The sequence below is a fragment of the Chroicocephalus ridibundus genome, chromosome 5 (assembly GCF_963924245.1).
Source record: "Chroicocephalus ridibundus chromosome 5, bChrRid1.1, whole genome shotgun sequence".
NCBI lineage: Eukaryota > Metazoa > Chordata > Aves > Charadriiformes > Laridae > Chroicocephalus > Chroicocephalus ridibundus.
In genome coordinates, this window is record NC_086288.1 from 70547195 (window position 1) to 70567386 (window position 20192).

Consider the following 20192-nt stretch of genomic DNA (forward strand, 5'->3'; position numbering starts at 1 on the left):
ACAAAAAATGAAAGCTGCTGGCTGAGAGAGAAGAATACTAATAATAATCATGCTAATTCAAAAGATGCTGAAAGGAGCTTTGCCAGTTTTAGACTTGCGTAATAACACCAAGCCTTATTCTTCACCCTACAGTACTTACATTGACTTAAGAGGAGATAGTCCTGATTTTTGCTCTGTAAGCTGTATCAGAACAGGTCCCATTTCCCCAGAGGATTTCATACATTTTAATGAGTGTTATGTCAATACATGCCTCAGAGGAGGAGATTGAGTAGAGCTGACGTAAATACACCTGCTTTTTTATCTGCTTTCTCACCAAAGAACAAAAATCTAGGGCAGAGGATATGAGGGATACAAATGGAATGCTAAACATAAGGAAAGTAAATTGAATGGCATCATATTTCCTAATTGCCAGATTTACTTGATCTTAATCCATTTCAGATTGTTCTTAGTTTAAAGATACATTCCAAGACTTACTTGTCAATCATAACATTCACTAGCTTTGTTGGTTTTTTTACTTCCCTAACTTAAGCTAAATGAAAAAAACAGGCCCACAATGTCTTGTTGCAAATCCTTTACAGACTGAATTGAGAAAACAGATTTAAGTTGTCTTGATTTTGACAGTGCTGAAGGTGCTATTGAGAAGTGTTTAGTTTCTTCCTGTGCTTGCTAACTGTTTGATTGTATGATGTGTATTGAAATTGGGTGTTTAAAACAGGAAAACAGATTTATATTTATACACCTCACATATTACTCCATTTGTTAGAGATGTACTTCTGAATTACTTAAGGAAGCTCAACTAAAAACTATTCTCATTAGCAAAAGTAAAAATCCCAGAAACTCCCAGCACTGAAAGCAGAACAGATGATTTTTTCACTTCTTTTTTTTCCTGAAAAATTAATGCTTTAACCTAGCATTACTGTCTTTCTCATGTTGTAGCTGAAGTGATTTTACGATATGTCAGCTTCTCTAAAGGTAACAAAGGGAAGGCTTTTTATTATATTTTTTTTAATAAGTTGTTACCTTTAAATTCTTTACAGACACAAAGTTAGTTAACAGACTAAGCCATTATGAAATCTTATATACCTGGAACAAATTTCCACAAAACATACTTGGGGTTCTGCATTGATACATATTTCATATTTATAAGAAATGAACATATTTTTCCTTAGTTAAACAGTGATATTTTGTAGGCTGTCCAGAAAGATTTGAGGCTATTTATAAATTAACTTTCACCTGAAAATAAAAATCAGATTTGCACATCAATGTGTGCCATAAAGGGATAAATATTCCACTCCAGTGACAGTAATCTAAAGTTCTAACATAAATATATTTTTGTACTTGTAAAATGAAAGCTGAGAACCATCTACATGCTACATGCTCAAGGTAGCGTGCTCCTCAAAAATCTACCTTGAGAAATTCAGAAGTGGTTTCCTCTTCGGTACCTTAAATACGTTTTATCTAACTAGCATACTTATTTCTCTGACATTATTAAATCACAAGGTAGATTAGTTTGTTAGGTAGATGTGCTAAGATGTATCTTTGACATACACAATTACATTAGCACTTGAGAATGCAGTTTCAATTTTAGTCTCCTGAATTAAAAATGTGTCAATTTCCTCCATTAGCACTCACCTACAAAGGTAAGCAGGATCACCAACAAAAGGATAAGGGCACAGATGCACGGAATCAGAATTAGGAGCAAAAGTCGAAGGAACTTGGCAGAAGCCAGTTTCTGAGAGCAACTATCCCCCATATTATCCTCATCTGTTCCTAAAACCTGAAAAACAAGAAAGCACAGTTTTATCATTCTGGTGTCAATTAGTAACTCCTACGTTTTCAGCAGCAGTCCTCCCCATTACACAGAACAGCTATATGATTTCAATATATGCTATAAATGGCTTTTAGATTCTTAATGAAAAGTTGTATGTAAACTTTCTTGTTGGTGGACAGCCAAGTGTAATCCATATAATTTAGTTTAGTCCACCCAATATCCACAGACTTACAGTTTCATTGAAATTTCTAAACATTTCTGGTGAACTAGAAGTTCAATAGACATTTCATTTGAAAAAATGTAAAATGCATAATAAATTCAAGCAATAAAGCTAAATACAGCTTATTTTACAATTAAAAATCATCCATTACTAATTATTCAAGAGCTCCATGTTCTTAAGTTTCTTTTATTAAAGAATCAAGCAACTATGATAATCTTTGTTTTATATGACAATAGAAGTGTAAGGACTGTTCCAGTTATTATGCACAATAATGCTGCCTCATTTTTTAAAGTACTTTACAAATTATAACTTTTCACAGTATTCTGTAGAGTTTGCAACTTATGTTTTCTGTTCTATAAATGGAATATAGAGGAACGGAGAAAAATTATTTTCTGAACTCAGTTGAATTGCACAAAGTACAGAAATTCAAACCTTTGCAAAAGCCTAAACATGGGTTTAATATATATATATTTAAACATGACTCCATTAAGATTATGATCTCATACTGGAAAAATGTCATACTTTTTAAACAGAACTCAAGACTGAAACTGTTGTTATGAAGTTAATACATCTTTCTTCAAAATTGACTAAAAATAATTACAATTTTCCCTATGATAAGGTGAAATTGGATAAGAAAATTATTAATTCCAGACAATGTCTTCCCAAAGGATGACTAATAGTTTATCCTTTTTGTCAGGAAAATCAATCACATTGAAGCTGGTCGTGACGGGACACAAGAGCGTAAATGCGTCCATTACCCTGACAGCCTCTCCCCAAAGAACCTTGAGAAACTGAGACATATATATTGTTAGTCTTGTAAATGCCAGGCTCTGTGGGTTATCCCTTTGGCTGGCTCTGCTGTAAGTACCTTTCTGTGAAGAACAGGTTACCAGACTGACTGGGATAAATGGAAGTTGAACTATTTCTTAAGAAATTGCTGTGCAGAGACTAGATATATGCCCCCAAGCTCACTGCCCGTTTTACTGCCTTGACTGAGAAGGGTGTAGCCATAAGTGGGATTTACAGCATAATTTTCCACCATTCTGCAATGTCTCTTGTTCCAGCATGGCACAAAGACTATTTGTAAGGAAACTTCCCATGCTGATAATATCAGAATTATCTATTTAATAGATATTTATTAATAGACACATCTATTTCTGATACCCCTGGTTACCAGACACTGCAAACACTGTATAGACAGAAGAACCATAACTGCATTTGTGCAGTTGTATGTACCTTTTCTGGTACTGCTAAGCATCACATGTTATCTGACCTCCTTGAGACACATCCAGTGCAGTGTCCCATGTGACTGTTTTTGCTGCTTCCACTGTTCAAAGTAAAGACCACGGTACCAGAACGGTGTGAGGTGCTAGCAGTATCTCGGTTGATAACCTTCCTATTCCAGTGATTCAGCCTCAACACTGTCCTCCTACTGGGCTTATCTAGCAAGCAGGATGTAAGTTGATTGTCAACTTAAAGATGGTGGAGTTATCTGAACATCTGAAACAGACAGCTCACGGTAAGAATAATAAGAGTGGTAGCTCTGTCTCTTAAAAAGATACAGCCTGGGTGAGTTGACAAGATCTATAATCTGATCATCACCATTTCCCACAACAAAAGAAATACAAAGAATCTTGGGGAATTAACTGGTTGTTAGAAGTGTTTTTCTTAATCAATAGCTTATTCACAAGTTGCGAATGCTGCAATCCAAGATTTCAGGATATCTCAGCTAAATTGCTGTCCTTACCCACAAGTAACACCTCAGATATCCAGGAACAGATAAAGATAAGGATTTTGGTGACTTTTAGGAACCTAAATCTAAGTGACATTTAGACAATCGCTGCTTGACTATGTAACTTCCTGCAGTCCACACTTGCCTACATTTTCATATTAAAGTCTTCAAAGTCTGCATGAAGTTTTGCTTCTGGTCATGCTGGAATATAGCAGCTTAGCAGCTACTCATGCCAGGCTTCCCTAAAGTCCATAACCTTGGTTTGCACATCCTGTATTAGGCCCCCTTGGGAGGTCTGAGCGCACAGGTAACAGGAATAACACAACTCTGTTATGAATACAGATCTCCCAAAACACAGCTGCTGTAACTACTTGTGAAAGCACAGCCAAAAAAAAAAGTGGGGGGAGAAAAATGGCATAAAATTGCCCTTTCTAACAGTGCAGTGGTTAAAGTGCTCCTGCAGGAAATAGGGCTGTTGAGTTCAATTCCCTCTTCAGCCCGAAGCAGTTAAAAATTAGATCTACAACTCAGTAGGGTATCACAACCACCTGAACATAGGCTCCTCCTGAATCAGAGCATACTATACCTTGAAGTCACAATATTCCGTAAAAAAGGACACAGTTCTGTTGGGCCAGATGACAGGGAGCAGGACCATCAGTACACAGCCCAGTGATTAGGGCACTCAGGAGATGACTCTGAATTTCTTCAAGACAAACAAACATAAGATCCAGCTCATTTTCCTAAAGGAATGACAGAACGACTCCCAAGCAAGATGCATTTCTTGCAAATCTCAGGCAAAAGTGACCAGCTTTACCCAGGTATACAAGGTATTACGTGAGTGCTTGCAGCCCAGAAGGCCAATCGCATCCTGGGCTGCATCAAATGAACCGTGGCCAACAGACCCAGGAGGTGATTCTCCCCCTCAACTCTGCTCTTGTGAGACCCCACCTGGAGTACTGTGTCCAGCTCTGGAGCCCTCAGCACAAAAAGGACACGGACATCTTGGAGCGAGTCCAGAGGAGGGCCACGAAGATGATCAAAGGGCTGGGGCACCTCTCCTATGAGGACAGGCTGAGAGAGTTGGGGTTGTTCAGCCTGGAGAAGAGAAGGCTCCAGGGAGAATTTATAGCGGCCTTCCAGTACCTGAAGGGGGCCTACAGGAAAGCTGGGGAGGGGCTGTTTGCAAGGGCATGTAGCGATAGGACGAGGGGCAATGGTTTTAAACTAGAGCAGGGTAGGTTTAGATTAGACATTAGGAAGAAGTTCTTTACACTGAGGGTGGTGAGACACTGGAACAGGTTGCCCAGAAGAGGTGGTGGAGGCCCCATCCGTGGAGACATTCAAGGCCAGGCTTGATGAGGCTCTGAGCAACCTGATCTAGTTGAAGATGTCCCTGCTTACTGCAGGGGGGTTGGACTAGATGGCCTTTAGTGGTGCCTTCCAACCCAACACATTCTATGATTCTAAGGTAAATGCTGACCCATGACTCCACAAAGAGATTGTCTTAGGAATAAAAAACTTATGTTATCAATAAACAAGAGAACTGTATTCTCAAAGAATTGAGAAAAAACACAGAAATAGTATTCATCATTAATTTTTTTTACTCTTCTTGTGAGAAGGAGGTGATATTGAGTATTTTGGAGGTCCATGAGATCTTAATCATCCCAAGGACAAGTGTATAACTGAGAGCAGTTACCACCACTGTTCTACAGATGCCTCAGAGTTAACCTACAAGAAATATTAAATGTGTGCCAAAGAAAACAGTGAGCTGCTTTTGTTCTTTCTGTGAGAATTTTTTTTCTAAAATGTAATGACATTGTGTATTGGCATAGCTACTTCAGGCAAATGACCATAGTAAAGGAGAACCTCAAACATTTTCTTTCTTGTCAGCTCCTGAAAGCAACAACAAACTTCAGTCTTTGCATTGACAACTTACTATCACAGATTTAAAAAGATACTGTTGTATCCAAATTTGCTTTCAGTGCCTGCTAAAGAAAAGAAAGTTGGATTGTGAAAGACATGCTTCTTTAAGAGAATTGCTAGTTTTGTATAAATATTTATAGGCAACTAAACAGCATGTTGTATTTTTCCCTTCTACAGGAAAAGACCTCATGAAAAACATGAAACCTATTTAAAATCATCATCAAGCTAGCATAAACTTAATTTTGCCAGTTTTCCATCACTTGAATATCTAGATGAGGTTTTTTTCCATCAATTTCTGTGGTGAATATGAAATCAAACTAGAGATAGTGCTAATGATTCCTATATCATCAATGAGAATTTAATAAAGTGTCCTATAGATAAACATAAATGCAATATACCTACTCTTTATATATTCCCTGTTACTGTTTCTTTTCCTCTTGCTGGCAAATACTGCAATACACAAAGAGTATATGCAGCAGTTTTAAGTGCTCTAGTATGCCAGTGGCATCTGCATAAACTTCAGACATGCTCTGTCCTCTCAATTCTAATAAACAATGGAATAGAGGCATAAATAATGGAATCTTCAGAGAAAAAAATGGGCCTGTAGAAGGAAACAGGGGTGCTACATGCATATTCACTCAGCTCACTGCAAGCTTCCAGGTTAGTGGCCAAGATAAGAAAACAGACTCCCTCGACTCTCTCTGTGGTCAATAGTTCCCCTGAATCATTCCCTAAGTCTGTAAGACTGAGGTACCTTGTAGATACACACTTATCTCCATTCCCAAGGGAAGGGCACAAAGACTTAGAAGCAAAATCCTTGAGGGCAAACTCAAAGAAACCAACCCTAAAAGCTGGAGATTTTGGCATAAAATAGATTTAGCACAGCACTGGAGCAAAATATATTCTCAGCACTTGTGGAATTCTGGTGCAAGTTCCCTTCCTACCACTGTTGTTAGAAAACTCAATTCAAGAAAGACTTTTTTGAATTAAATACTGTGTGCACCACAGTTAGGAAATGTCAGTGCTTGGTTTTTAAGGCAATAAGTCATTTGCTTTTAATGCAATCGGGTTTTGTGATAAACAAGAATATAGCCAGAATACGGGATGCTTAAGAACATCTGATAATTTCTTCTGACAGCTGAAAAATTCTGTCCCTAATGAAATGCCATTAACCACTGCTTACCTGAGTGCCATTCTTTCATTAATGACTGCAATAAAGGAAATACACCATGAAGTAACTCGGAGCTAATTTCAGTGCAGATTTTTTAAAAAGTCCTAGGCTTACCTAGGACTGCTGGATCAGACTGCTGACAGTTGATTTTCTGAAACCGCAGAGGCAGAAAAAGAGTAAGAAGGAAAAAAAATACAGTCCCATCTGACTACAGAAAGACAAAAAATTCATTGGACCAAAATTCACAGCTTATCTTCTGAAAGATGTGGGGAGAATTTGATCTCATGGATATCATTTCAATAACATGCCTGTCATATTAAAGCACAGACATGACAGATTACATTAAGATTTACGGGTGAAAAGCCTATGGTACCATGCAATTTTCCTTTTAGACAGAAGTAGTATCTAAGTTACTAGTCTATAAAACAGTCTGAATCATGGTATAAGCACTTGACAAAAATATCTCCTGACGCTGTCACCACAAACCTAACAGATGTTCTCCCAATAAAGAAATATCATTAGGGCTAACAGCCTACTGTCAGTACCTTCTATGCATGACAGGTCTCAACAAAGAAATGTAGAAGACAACTGTTGCATCAGAAGCATCAAAATATCTTGAGCAAGCCATCACCAAAGTACCATCTAGTGTTTATGCTAGAAAGAAGTGGAAAGAAGACAAGAGTGCTACCATGAAATGCAGAAAGAATGTCATTAGGGGATAGTAAACAGGTGGCCTTGTAGAAGTCCCCATAGGTCCACTGAGGAATCTGCTACCCAGCCAAGTAATAGTTCATGTATGGAAAATATGTTAGATTATGAAAACTATCTGCAGTTCTTTCCGTATCCCTGATATTGTTCCTCTTCTAATGTTGAAGTGCTCTATTGTCAGCTCCTGTGATTTTATCAACTCTCATGATGCTGGTCTTAAAGACCACGACATCTAGATATTGAATTCACATGACCATACCAGCCGTTACAGCTTTCCTTTCCCTGTAAGGGAAGACAGTTCCCAGTTCTCACGGCTACAGAGCAAAAACTGAACATGTGAAGTGTCAATGCTTAAACACACAACAGCATATATAAAGAAATTTAAACGTACTCATTCTTACAGCCTCTTTCGACCAACTCACAATATTCAAATGCCTGAGAGTGAATAAGAGAAGCTGCAAACATTCTACATTTTTAATCAGTTCTCTCCTGTTCACGTGAAAATTTGGGAGTCAGGAATACACTTCTATTTGACTACTTTATAATCTGAAAAATATTAATACCATGTTTTAACAGTCATTGTAACAAGCAGAAAGTGTAAGATAAATCCTCCAAAGGTACAGGCAAAGTCACACACTAAAAACAGGGATAGGCAAAAAGTCACTGGAAACAAGGTTTTGCATAATCTTTCATTTTCCAGTGTTAGAGGAATCAGAGAGCCAAACTGAAATGGACCAACTGAAGAATGAATGTTAAGGCAGCATAAGAAATTGGATACTAAGCAGCTTTTGTCTGCAAATACAAGTAATACTCAAGTTCCTGTGCACACGAATTTAAGAACAAAAGTGCCATAGTTATTCTGAAAGGAAATAGTGCAATTTAGGGGGGGAAAAAACTTTTCATACAGCAAGGCAGCAAAAAACCCAACTCTTTTCATACAGTAAGGCAGCAAACATGAGAAGCATGTTATTGTGCAAATAACAATTCATGTGATAATGAAATGCGCTAGCTTTCCTGATAGTTAAAGTTCACTGTGATCCTGTAACTTCTCCCATGAAATTCTGTATCCTCAGACAAATTACAAATTGCTGACAATTCATTCAAATTTCATTTTGATGACCAGACCTCCTTTCCCGTCCATGAAATAAAATACTCCGATTTACCCCTATTTAAACCACTGAAATATAAACATATTGAGTCATCATGCCAATCCAAAATACACAGTATCCCAGTAAGGGAGATGTCATATAAAGCTGGGCACACCTTTCCAAAAGAAGTATTTGGTTAGTGCTAAATGCCACGTTCAGCCAGATTCTTTTAGCTGAAGCAGAAACCTGAAACCCCTTTAACCTTCATGACTTAAATTTGCATTTAAAGTAAGTAAATTGTGTCAGTGATAGTTATTCTGTGTACAGAAGACACAACGTGTAAAGTATGGTGATTCTTTTCCTTTCAGACTACCACAGAGACCCATTGGCCACTTCTGTTCAGGTGACCTTTCAAGCTATTATTAATCCAGCATGAGACACAGTGTAGTAAAAATCCAAACCAGGTGTCACCAGAAGTCACCAATTCAGACTAATGAATGTTGGTGTGCTATTCTTTCCTTCATTTCTGTCACACAAATTTGGGGTTCTTAACTCCTGACAAGTAATTTCAGCAGTTTTGTGATCCACTGAGACAACTTTGGAACTGAAAAATCGTGGAGATACGCATGAAAAGCTCATAAGAGACAAGGTGACATTCAGGTATGTCTCACCCAGCTCTGCGACAACACACTTCTGATGTTGGTCCAGCTTCAGTTTGAGACAGAGACAGCGAGCGGTAAGTCTGCGGAGACAAAATCCAAACACAACTATGGTGTTCCAGTTATCTGTGTGTTTGAGACCTTCTCCTTTGGAGTATGCCTACAGTGTTGTCCAAACAGCATGACTGCAGACCCCTCAGATATAACCCAGTCTTGCTTTGACCTTTCTAGCTGAGGTATGACCAGCTATCAGAGCCACCAACACATCTGAGTTCCAAATCTGTTTTTATCCAGGATGACAGATGAATGCCGTGCTGCCAGTGGTGTTACCAGTGTCCAAGTTACTATCGTACAGCATATGCTTAGTTTAAGAGAGCTAGGTCCTGGTGCTACATCTCTTTCATAATTCATTCTTCCCTTTCTGAAGGCTTTGAGGGAGGTGGAAATAAGTTGGTCGGTCACACATAAGCACTATAGTTAGGAGATCTGAGGAGTTTATTCATGTTTCATCTAGTTCTTTTGGGAAAGGCTCTGGTGTTTTATCTTGACAATGTAGCGGATTATAAAGGCACTTCGAAAAGCATCTATTTGATACTGAAATAAATCTAAATAAGCAATGTAATAACTAGTAATCCCTGAGAAGATTTGATTTAGAAATCAGAAAGTTATTCAACATCCAAACAATTGACCTTGGTTCTCCATTACAGGTGATCTATGTTTAACATCTCATTGAAAGGGGCTGAAGTGGAAAAGAAAGGATTTTCTTGGATTCCATGTGTCTGGTGTGGTACCAGTAACTGCTCTCCATTTAAAATGAGAATTAGACAGACCATTTATCCACCATATAGGGTCAGTACTGTTCACTCTTCAAAATTTGAATTAGCAGAGAGGGGAAAAAAGGATATTTACCACTACTAGAGAACAGTAGTATCACCTCTTCAATAGCAATATGTTTGAATTTCTTCCTTTTTCAAAAGAAATGCTGCTGAATAATGATTCCACTTTGGCATAAATGTTAATTGTTTACACACTTACTTACGTATCATACATATTTACAATTATTTGTAATTTCACTGATGTAAACTTGCAACTACAGCAACGGGTGCTTCCCATATTTACAATGGAACTTTGTTGCATCTTCAAGAACATTCAGATTAAGAAATAATTCAGCTGATGGCAAACTTACTACAATTCTAAGCTCCCCCTTTTTAATTACTAACAGCTGTTGGCAAAGATGTGTGATGTTGCCATGTCTTATAAGCTGAGCAAGATTTAGTAAACATATGGAAGATATCAAAGATTTTTCAAAAACTGAAGTGTCTATGGAAGACATTAATTTTTTGAACTAGACTATGGTTAGCGTTATCTGATATTTCTCAATACCAGAACACGAACATCCATTCAGCCCACCTCAGCAGGCAGTGGGAAAGTGTTTGGGGGAAATTAATCTTTGATTAACGCAGAATTTATGCTTCGGGAGTTATTAGGTTTCTTTAAGTTTCTAGGGCTTGCAAAAATTACTCACAAAAGTTCCAATGGTGCCATGCTGTTTTTCTGAACACACCCAGAGACCACTCTAATGCCTTCCTGACTACCCAGATGCTCACTGCATTGAGGTTTGCTAAGCAAGTAGAGCACTGATGGCAAGCCTCTGGCTATACATTGCTGAGAATCGCAATCCAACAGGCAGGGGAGTAACACAGTACTCGTTTCAGGTTCCTGCTTTGCTGGGAATTCAGTAAGCAGATGCCTGCACAAGAGCCGTTAGCACCAGAAAGCAAAATTGGAAACCATAAAAAAAAAAAAAAAAAAAATCTTAGTGTCCTAATTTGTGACAATAAAAATGTTTTGAAAAAAAACATTTTGAGGGGGTGAAGGGATAAAGTTAGAGGAACACCTCTTAAAAACAGCTTTCAAGCCTAGAAAACTAGAAGGGACAAAAAGAAATCCTGCCTGCCCTGTGGCTCCCATTCAGTCTATCAATCACACCACCTGTGTAGAAACCCCACTAGAAGCCCCATCCCACACAAGGCAACTAGACCTCATAATTGGACATACCCTTTTTTTTGCCATTAATGCCTGATCAGTAGGCTTAGCCTTCTGAACTGGAAGGTGACCAGTACATTATATATGTGCCATGCGCGTTGCCTAATTATACAATTACTTAACCTATTTAAAATCAGAAGTGACATGAATTGGGTGCTATGGAAGCTAAAGAAATGGCAGGAATCTTCTTAGAAGCATTTGTTTCCTTATGCTTCATGCATTTCTTACTCATTTTTCTCTACAGTGTATAGATTATGCTTACACTATAAACGTCTGCCTAGAAGAAATCAAAATTTTGGATTTGAATGTGTAATGTTAACTTTACACTACTGACTTTTTTCTGAATTGTGAATAAAAACGTACTAACCCTTGGACCAAAGATAAGAGCAGCAGTAATATTAATCAAAGGAAAAGACAGGGCTTAGAGTCAAAGAAAAGCTTCATCTGATCAACATAGCTGGATACTTATTTGCCCTCTTCCCAAAGATGAAAATGGACTTATACAATGTCTCACAGGCCAATAACCTACTACCGAAAAAATTTAGAGGTGACTCATTCATTTTTCAGTAGGATACCACTTTGTTCAGAAACATACTATTTTGCTTCAGTAGGAGAAAAAGAAAGAGAAGGATATTTTTGAAACTACCAGGACATCTTGACAGAAATAACTGAAGAGGTGACTAGAGATTAAAGCTATTCATTATAGTTGAAGTTATGAAACAACGAGCTGATAACAGAAAACTCAAGATTAAGTGGGTTAACAAGGCACATTGGTGTACACGTTTAACTGTGACTTTGATATAGTATCAAAGGTTTATGGATCACATAAGGATTTGTAGTATAAAAACTTCCACCTAAGTCACTGAAACAATAACAGTCTGGTGAATTATTTTGGCAAAGAACAATCCTACTGTATTTATGGCTAAGACTATTCAATTTAATTGTCATCCGTAGAACAGATGCCAGCTTTCCTTCCATTCACTTTTTCTTTGGAAATCTCAAAGAGTCACATAATAATCTTATTTATGATGAGGAAAAAGCAATGGAAGCCATCTGGATTCTTAGCCCTTCCAGACCACTAGCAACATTATTCCATATACTCTGACTTTATAGGGAAAAGGAGAATTGTTAATAACGTGTAAACACATTCAGTTGTCATTTCAGACTTCCTTTCAATCCTTGTATACATGCACTACAAATTATTTAAACTTAAACTTACACCTTTAAAATGGCTGAGCAGGAACAAATCTAAGCTTAAATAAGGCATTTACTACTTAATTCTTTTATTACACAGTTGCTACAAATCAAGAAAAGCAAAAAAAAAGTTAAAAAAAAGAAAAAAAAAGATGGCAGAAAAGCACAGGCTGTTAAGGCAAGGTGGGCTCAGACGTCTGTGTTTCTTCCTGAAGATGCAAAAGTGTAGGAGATTGGGGAAAGCCTGATAACTGTAGCATATTCTATTTTTATAATCTCCAGGTCCCACTGGTTCTGGGACAACTTTAACATAGGCAAAATAATCCACACAGAAAAAGATTTGACATCGGAAGCAGGACAAAGGCAAGAAACCTCTGTGTCACACCACTGGCCCACAAAAGTCCAGAGCAGATGTAACTGTAAATTACAGATATATGCTGTATTGTTACATGAATGCAGAGCTGCAGGTTTGAGAGACATGAGATGGAAAGCTCCTCAGTGCTACCAGTGGTTTTATTTCCAAGACAATGCACTGACTGCTTTCTGAAATTTAATGAGATAAACAATGCAAGGAGCACGTAAGTGGTTTCTTACTGCTTTATTCAGAGGCATCAAGGGGGAAAAAAAATGAGTCTGCTTTCCTAGGAAATGCTTCCTGAGTCTGAGACACTCTCAAGTAACTTTCAATAATATTGGAGTGACAGTATAGGCTATTTTGAAACTAGGAGCTCTTTGAGGTGACAAGCAATAGCAATTGCCCTGGGTAATTACTGTTAAATCACTGTTAAGTTAAATCTCTCTGGTATCAAACAGATCAGAGGTGGAAGATTCTAGCACATTAGTTTTTAAAACACTAGCATCTGTATATGGCAGAACTGAGTGTTACAGGTTTGAGGAAGAGAAGGGAACAACAGACTTTGACAGTCACTGATCAGCCAGTACCAAAGCATGAGCAGCATCCACTAAACATTGATCTTGAACTACAACACATGACTTGGAATAGATGCAGTCTGATGCAGTCACAAATAAGTAAATGCATGTCTACCTTCAATTCCTTTCCCCTAGGGACTGGGTGAAGGGGACTTAAATGTTCAATATAGAAAATGCTTCTTTTGCAAGAAAAAGTTAGCCTTGCAATTGAGGAAGAGCAGTAGCTTACAGAAGCACCTGTAATGATGCAGCCTGACAGGCTGCTTTCCCACAGGTTTAAATAGAATAATCTCCATAGATTATTCTATGGGGAAAAGTTTTTAAAACTGTCTCAATTTCTGTGTCCTCTCTGGAAAAAAAAAAAAAGGCAATATTCATTGATTTAGCACGTACACAAAGCTGAGGTCCCACAGAATGCATACTGTTCTGGAAACATGCTTTGCAACAAGCAAGCACAAACTTCACCGTTACAAAGCAGCTCTGGCAGTATCTGATTTTCAGCCTCTTTTCACTTTCTACAGGGCAACATGCTAAAAACTACCTTATGCTGGCAACAACATGAACAAAACTAGAGAATCATAGACTGTGTGGCAGACAAAGAAGCAGATATTGCAGGGGTTCCACTCTAATGACAGAGATGATTAAAAGGAACTGAGGGACGGCTGGATTCATTTCATCCCTTCATGATTTGGGGACTGGGGAAGAGGGACAGGGGAGCAAACAACCACGGAGGTAACACTGCGACTTTGGTCGGTTGTGAGCAAGCTGATGCTACGATGAGGTGGCCACCACTTCTGGATAAATCTGCCCCTGATTACATGGAGATCTGTACTGGGTGCAGGTGACAAGCGGCTGGCAGTCAGGGGACTGGACTGTCCCATGCTGGACTTGGCCATTTACAGCTGGCTCTACCACACATGACACAGCTGAGCCTATCAGCCAAATTGGTGATGCCTCTGTGAAAACATATTTAAGAAAGGTCAAAAAATACTACATGGGCAGAAGAAGTTGAAACAGGGTGAGAAACAGCAAGGTCAGAGAAGTAGGTGCTCCATGGTGGAGCAGATATTTCCAAACAGACTGCGGCCCATGGAGGATCCACACCAAAGCAGAGCAAGAGTGAGAAGGAAGGAGCAGCAGAGAACCACAGTCCTCCCCTGCGCCGCCGGCTGCAACACTGAAGGGACATAGTGTCACCTGCGACGATAACAAGCGAGGGACAGAAGAGTCTGGAGTGAAGCCAAGCCTGCGAATGAGGCAGGAGACGTGTTTTCCGAAGGGTTTTAATGCTTGCTTCAGTTTTTTTTTTGTTTCACAATACCTGAATCAGTAATTAAATATTTATATTAATCAGTAATAAACTCCTTTCCTCCAGTCGTAGAATCATAGAATCACTTAGGTTGGAAGGGACCTTAAAGATCATCTAGTTCCAACCCCCTGCCATGGGCCAGGACACCTCCCACTAGTCCAGGCTGCTCAAAGTCCCATCCAACCTGGCCTTGAACACCAGAAATAACATCATGTGCATAAATAAATAATTACAAGCACCACCTTAAATTACAGTGGCTTGAAACCACAGCTGAGGAGAATCTGTCCCTTCAGGGGAACCATCTTCTGCACCAGGTAGGCACAGGATGAAATCTAATTTGGACTTCAGAGGTAGCAAGATTCTCATCTCTTTTTTGAAACAGCAAGCTCTTACTTGATTGTTGTCTCATTATTATTTTTACATTTAGGATATTAAACCATTATCCCTGTTTCTTTCATGTTTGCCGATGAGAAAGATGAGCCGAAATTAAAAACTGTACCTGGAACTACCTGTTCCCCAGCAGAATAGCAGAAATTAATTACGCTTCCATCTTACAGTTAAAAAAGGAGAAAAGCAGCCACCATTAGGGTATTAAAGCGGGCATCAATCTGGATGCGAGGAGGGCGGGGAGCGCCATACGCCGCGCAGCGCTAAGGCGGCGCAGCCCGGGCGGCGAGTCTGAGCGGAGCCTCAGCGTGAGGGCTGCCATTAGCGTGAGGGGAGCCGTCGGTGTGAGGGGAGCTGTCGGCGTGAGGGGAGCCCTCAGCGCCGGGGGCGCCGTTAGCGTGAGGGAGCGGTCAGTGCCAGAAGAGCCGTTAGCGTGAGGGGAGCCCTTCGCGCCAAAGGAGCCGTTACCCAGAGGGGAGCCCTCAGCGTGAGGAGAGCCCTCCGCGCCCAAGAAGCCGTTAGCGTGAGGGGCGACCTCGGCGTGAGGGCAGCGGTCAGCGCCAGGGGCACCGTTAGCGTGAGGGGAGCGGTCAGCACCTGCGCCGGGGCGGTACCGGGAGCCACTGGGCCCCGGCGCTAGGACCTCCTGGCGGGGCTACGCGGCTGCTCTATTTTTACTGCGGTATTTTTTGCATTCAGACTTTCCACTGCAGGCGGCCCGGGTCAGGGGATCCGCTCTGCCGGGGGAATCTGACAGGTCAGCCCAGCAAGAGTTATTTATAGAGGGGGCGGTGGACAGACGGAAGGGATGCGATCGGCATCACATTCTTCTGTTGGCGGGGCTGCGGACTGGGAGAGGCACCCACCAACGAGCCCTCTCCCCCCCGCCGCGTCCCTCAGCACAGCCGGGCAAGGCGGCTGTGGCGGGGAAACCCCCAGCGCGGCGGCACGGCATGCCGCCCGGCTTGACCTGCGCTTGCCAGCCCGCCCGCCGCCGCTCACCGCCTGGGGAGAGGGGGCAGCCCGGGCCGGCCGGAGGACACAGAGGCTGTGACCTGAGCCAGGCAAGCCACCTAGGCAAGCCCCAGACTGTCTTCCCTCTCTTTTTTTCCCCATTTTTCCTCATGCGGCCTCTCAGGAAGTGAGGACCCACCTCACACACAGATTAACTTCCCCAGTTACAGATCCCAGCAAGTGGAAGGGGACTCTTACACCCTGGCACTCAGGCTCAGCACAGTTCCAGACGAAAGTGCATACCCTTACATGAAAAACAATTGACTGCAGAGGGTCACTAGAATTAAAAATACAGAGGCAATGAGGGTAGTCAAGCTGGAGCCTGTCTGACCACTGTCTTCAGAGGTTGTTACGTGCGTGAAGACCTTTTCAAGGAGGATTTAAACTTTTCTTGTCCTGCTGTGACAATCCATCACTTCACCAAGGGCTATAACCCACCTTTCTCCGCTGGCACTGGAGAACTGTACTTGCCTAACTTGCCATTTATGAGGTCCGTTTCTTTTTGGTAGGGCAGAGTAGAAACATCAGTATTTCAAACTGTAACCAGACTGCCCCCTTCAAGCCCCGCTGCTCAAATGCTTTGTCCTAAAGGCATTTCAAAATCAGGAGGTGTCTGTCTGCCACATTTGGACGAGCCTAAGCTACATGTGCAAGCCCAGAACTGCCCAGCTGCAAGTGGGCTGACACCCGCCCCTGCCAAACCCTGGCTGGCATTCAGAAACAAGGCATTCATCTGGCCTTGTAAACAGCGCTGCTTCAGGATACCTGACACGCTGATAGGATTTGACTCTTCCCACACAGTGTAGTGGTAGCTGCTATCTTTTAAAGCCTGACCACACCAGGAGATAGTGCCGTCATGTGTAACTGCCTCACAGCGCATGCTGCTCAGCCTGAAAGCAGATGACCTGGTGTCCACAGCCTCCTGGTCCAGGTGGGGTCAAAGCCACGGCTCACTTCTCTTAAGGGAGTGCCTGTAGTGCTTATATCATGCCTGCTGTATTGGGATGGCCTGAATCTGATGGGACTCAATGGCAAAAACTCACAGAGCCCAAACGGCCACTAGGCCACACCGATGGAAGCACTGTCTTCCCGCTTGTGTACAAAGGGCTTATTTAGACTTCAGCATTTGTTGGTTACAGCAGTTGAGAAGTGATGAGAGCAGGAGACGCTGGGTTTCTTCGCCGGGTGTAACCATCCCAACATTCCCTTGCCTGTTCCGCCTTCCCCTGGAAGGAGCTTTCCCCTCCTGGTAAACGAGATTTCTGTATGGGTGCTTTTCCACCTCAGCCCCTGCACACACTCCTCGCTTGGCCATGCAAGTAATGACAAGAAAGGATGTGTCTGGCAATACATGGATTTAGTATAACGGCAGGAAAGCAATGTTCCTCGAGGGAGCAGAGTGCTAAGACCTAAACATGTATATCAGCTTAGCAAAAAAACCAAAAAAAACCTCTCCTACATTCAAGCAAGCTTGCATTTTTAAATAATTACTGGCACTGTTAACAGTCCTGGCTTTCATTTGTATCTGCAGACATCATCTAATACATAGTTAACAGCTAAACAACAATATGGATATATTAAATTGCTGTGTGCACATTGCACATTTTATAGGACACCTCCAATCATGACATTTTTCAAGCCATCTTACACTTTTGATTCACTGCCCATTGAAGTTATCTACCACAGGAACACGGTTAAGTGCCAGGAAAGATTTCTGCAGGGGAAATGAATGCTCTCTTCAGTATTTTATAGTCCCAGCTCCAAAAGACTGAGGAAAGACAATGTTTTGTCCTGACAATCCCGTACCAATAGAGCACAGCAGATTCCTCTCATCTGGGCAAGCGAGCGGTGCTGCCTGGCTCACCGCCCCGAGAGCCTCCTCAGGAAAATGAGTACTGGTGGCTTCCTTAAAAACACATGCTGAGTGATGATTATATGCAAGGTTGAAGGGCCAGGCTTCCCCACAGGCAGAAAAACCAGGCTGGCTGGGTACCCCGTAAGTGGCTGATGGAGGAGGGAGGAAAAGTCATGAGCATTGCCTTTCTACAGGAGGTTTGGACATTGTTTGGGATTCCCCTGTCCCCCCACAGGAGCCCACAGCTTCCTACAGGACCTTCATGTCCAAAACGCTCTGGAGATGTCACCAGCTTTTGCAGAGACACATAAGCAGAGTGCTTCTGTAATTCCTTGTATTATTCCTTTATAGTTGCTTGGATTGTCTTAGTGATACATTAATCCAATGCCATGTCCCAGCACCTGAGAAGCTTTTAACAGCAATCTCCAACTAAGGGGTGCATTACAAAAACAAAACCAAAGAATTACAATTTACTCCTGCTGCCTGGTCCACCTTTTAGGAACACAGGAAGGGTGAAAGTGGCCATATGGAAAAATCCATTCCTATACTTTTACTGCTGAAAGCTAAATCTTCCCAAGAGACCCCGTGAATGCATTAAAAGCTCCAGATATTTGATTTCACTTAAGAGTTTCACCATCTCAGCCAGGCTGCTAATATTTTTTTTTAAAAAAGGTTAATTAATTAATCGTCTGCCATGAAACGCGTCCAAGGATCATGCATTTTAAATCAAGTGGAGCGACGACACTCCTAAAGTACACTGCCGTATTTGCAAACTTGTGAAACCCGCTGCTATGCCGTGTCGGCGGCGTGGGGACCGCTGCGGGAAGCTCCGCCGCCCTCTCCAGGTGCGACAGCGCCGGGCTCAGCGGTCCCGCCACCGCACCGCCACCGCACCGCCGGCAGCGCTGCCCCCCGCTGCCTCCACCCGACCCCAGGCTGCATCCGAGGCGGGGACGAGGTCACGGTGCGGCGGCTCTCCGGGAGGCCGGCCGCCGGTGGAGCTGCCACGGCCGTCCTGATGGAGGTCAAGCCCAAACTCTGTTGCCAGACCTGTTGCCGTCGGGCTCGGCACTACTCTGCCCCGCTCCTTCCAGCGCCAGGGCAACGAACCGGCACATCAGCCCCGTTGATCTTCGCCGCTGACTTTGCGAGAGAACTGGGGAGAGGGCGCCGCTAAGCTCTTAGCGAAACGCTAACATCGACCGGTTGTTAACTGCGACTCACCTACATCCCGCTCCTCCCGCGCAAGTTCCGCCGCGGGAGCGCCCTGGGACGGCAGGTTGGGCACAGGCGGTCACTTGTCCCCGGCTCCGGCCGCGCCTCCCGGGGACGCGGCACCGTCCCTGCCTGCGAGCCACGGGTCCGCTCTCGCTAGGGCAGATCGCGGGGCTCGCCCCTTCTCCGCTTGCCCGAGCAACCTGCCGCCCCGCCCCACGGTGGCAGCCCAGGGGCATTCGCCGCCGGACCGCGCTCCCCCTTCTCCCGTCCGGCACGCCGGCACCCGGGGGTCGCCGAGCGGCGGAGGCAGCCGCCCTCGCAAGCCCTCAGCCCCGTGTCCCCCAGGCGTCCCCACCGCGGAGGGGAGCTCCCTCGGGCTGGCCTTACCCTGTTGGCGGAGAGGACCTGTCGGTAGCGCTCCTCCTCCGCAGGCAGGGCAGGGAACTGTTGCATGGAGAGCATGCTCTGGCTACCGCTGAACCCTCTCCACTTCGGCCGTCCCCCGCACCCTTCTCTACCTCGGTCTCCGAGGAGCCGCGGCCGTCCGCCTCCCCCACATACGCACTTGCGGGGCGGTGGGGGCTCCGCATTTTGTCTGCTCGGCAGACTCCCCCTCCCCCCTCCTCCACCCAATAATAATAAACCTCGGCGAGAAAGCCGCCGCATCCCCACCCCCTTTTGCACACAAGGCTCTACCCCTTGGGGACAAGCTGAGAGCCAGCCCACTTGCTAATTTCGCCCTAAAGCCGTCCCCCAGGGAGGGCGGATGAGGTGGTCACAAGCCTTTGCCCCCCCGCCCCCGAGGAACGACGCCTTGTCACGCTGCGAAGGGCTTCAGGTGGCAAGAGAAGCCTGAGCCAGGGACGATGTGCGGGGCAGAAACCGGCGGAGCTCGCCCCTCGCACCCTTTACCTTGGCTCGCTTGGGGCTCTTCTGAGGGCCAGGCAGTGGGGCTGCCCCCGCAGCC

The 20192-nt window shown here is 43.1% G+C and overlaps 1 protein-coding gene across 4 annotated transcripts in view; it reads right to left on the reverse strand.

Annotated features, from left to right (window-relative positions):
• Positions 1–19807, reverse strand: part of CORIN (corin, serine peptidase) — a 143496-nt gene extending 123689 nt beyond the window's left edge. Inside the window, exons 1-3 of one of the 4 annotated variants that reach the window (XM_063336962.1) lie at positions 19613–19711; positions 9285–9355; positions 1633–1777 (exon numbers count right to left, since the gene is read on the reverse strand). In XM_063336962.1, the coding sequence (XP_063193032.1) occupies positions 1633–1753 (121 nt within the window). In that variant the 5' untranslated portion in view covers positions 1754–1777; positions 9285–9355; positions 19613–19711. The other 3 variants (XM_063336964.1, XM_063336960.1, XM_063336963.1) reach the window with 3 other exon arrangements.
• Positions 19808–20192: the final 385 nt, after the last annotated feature.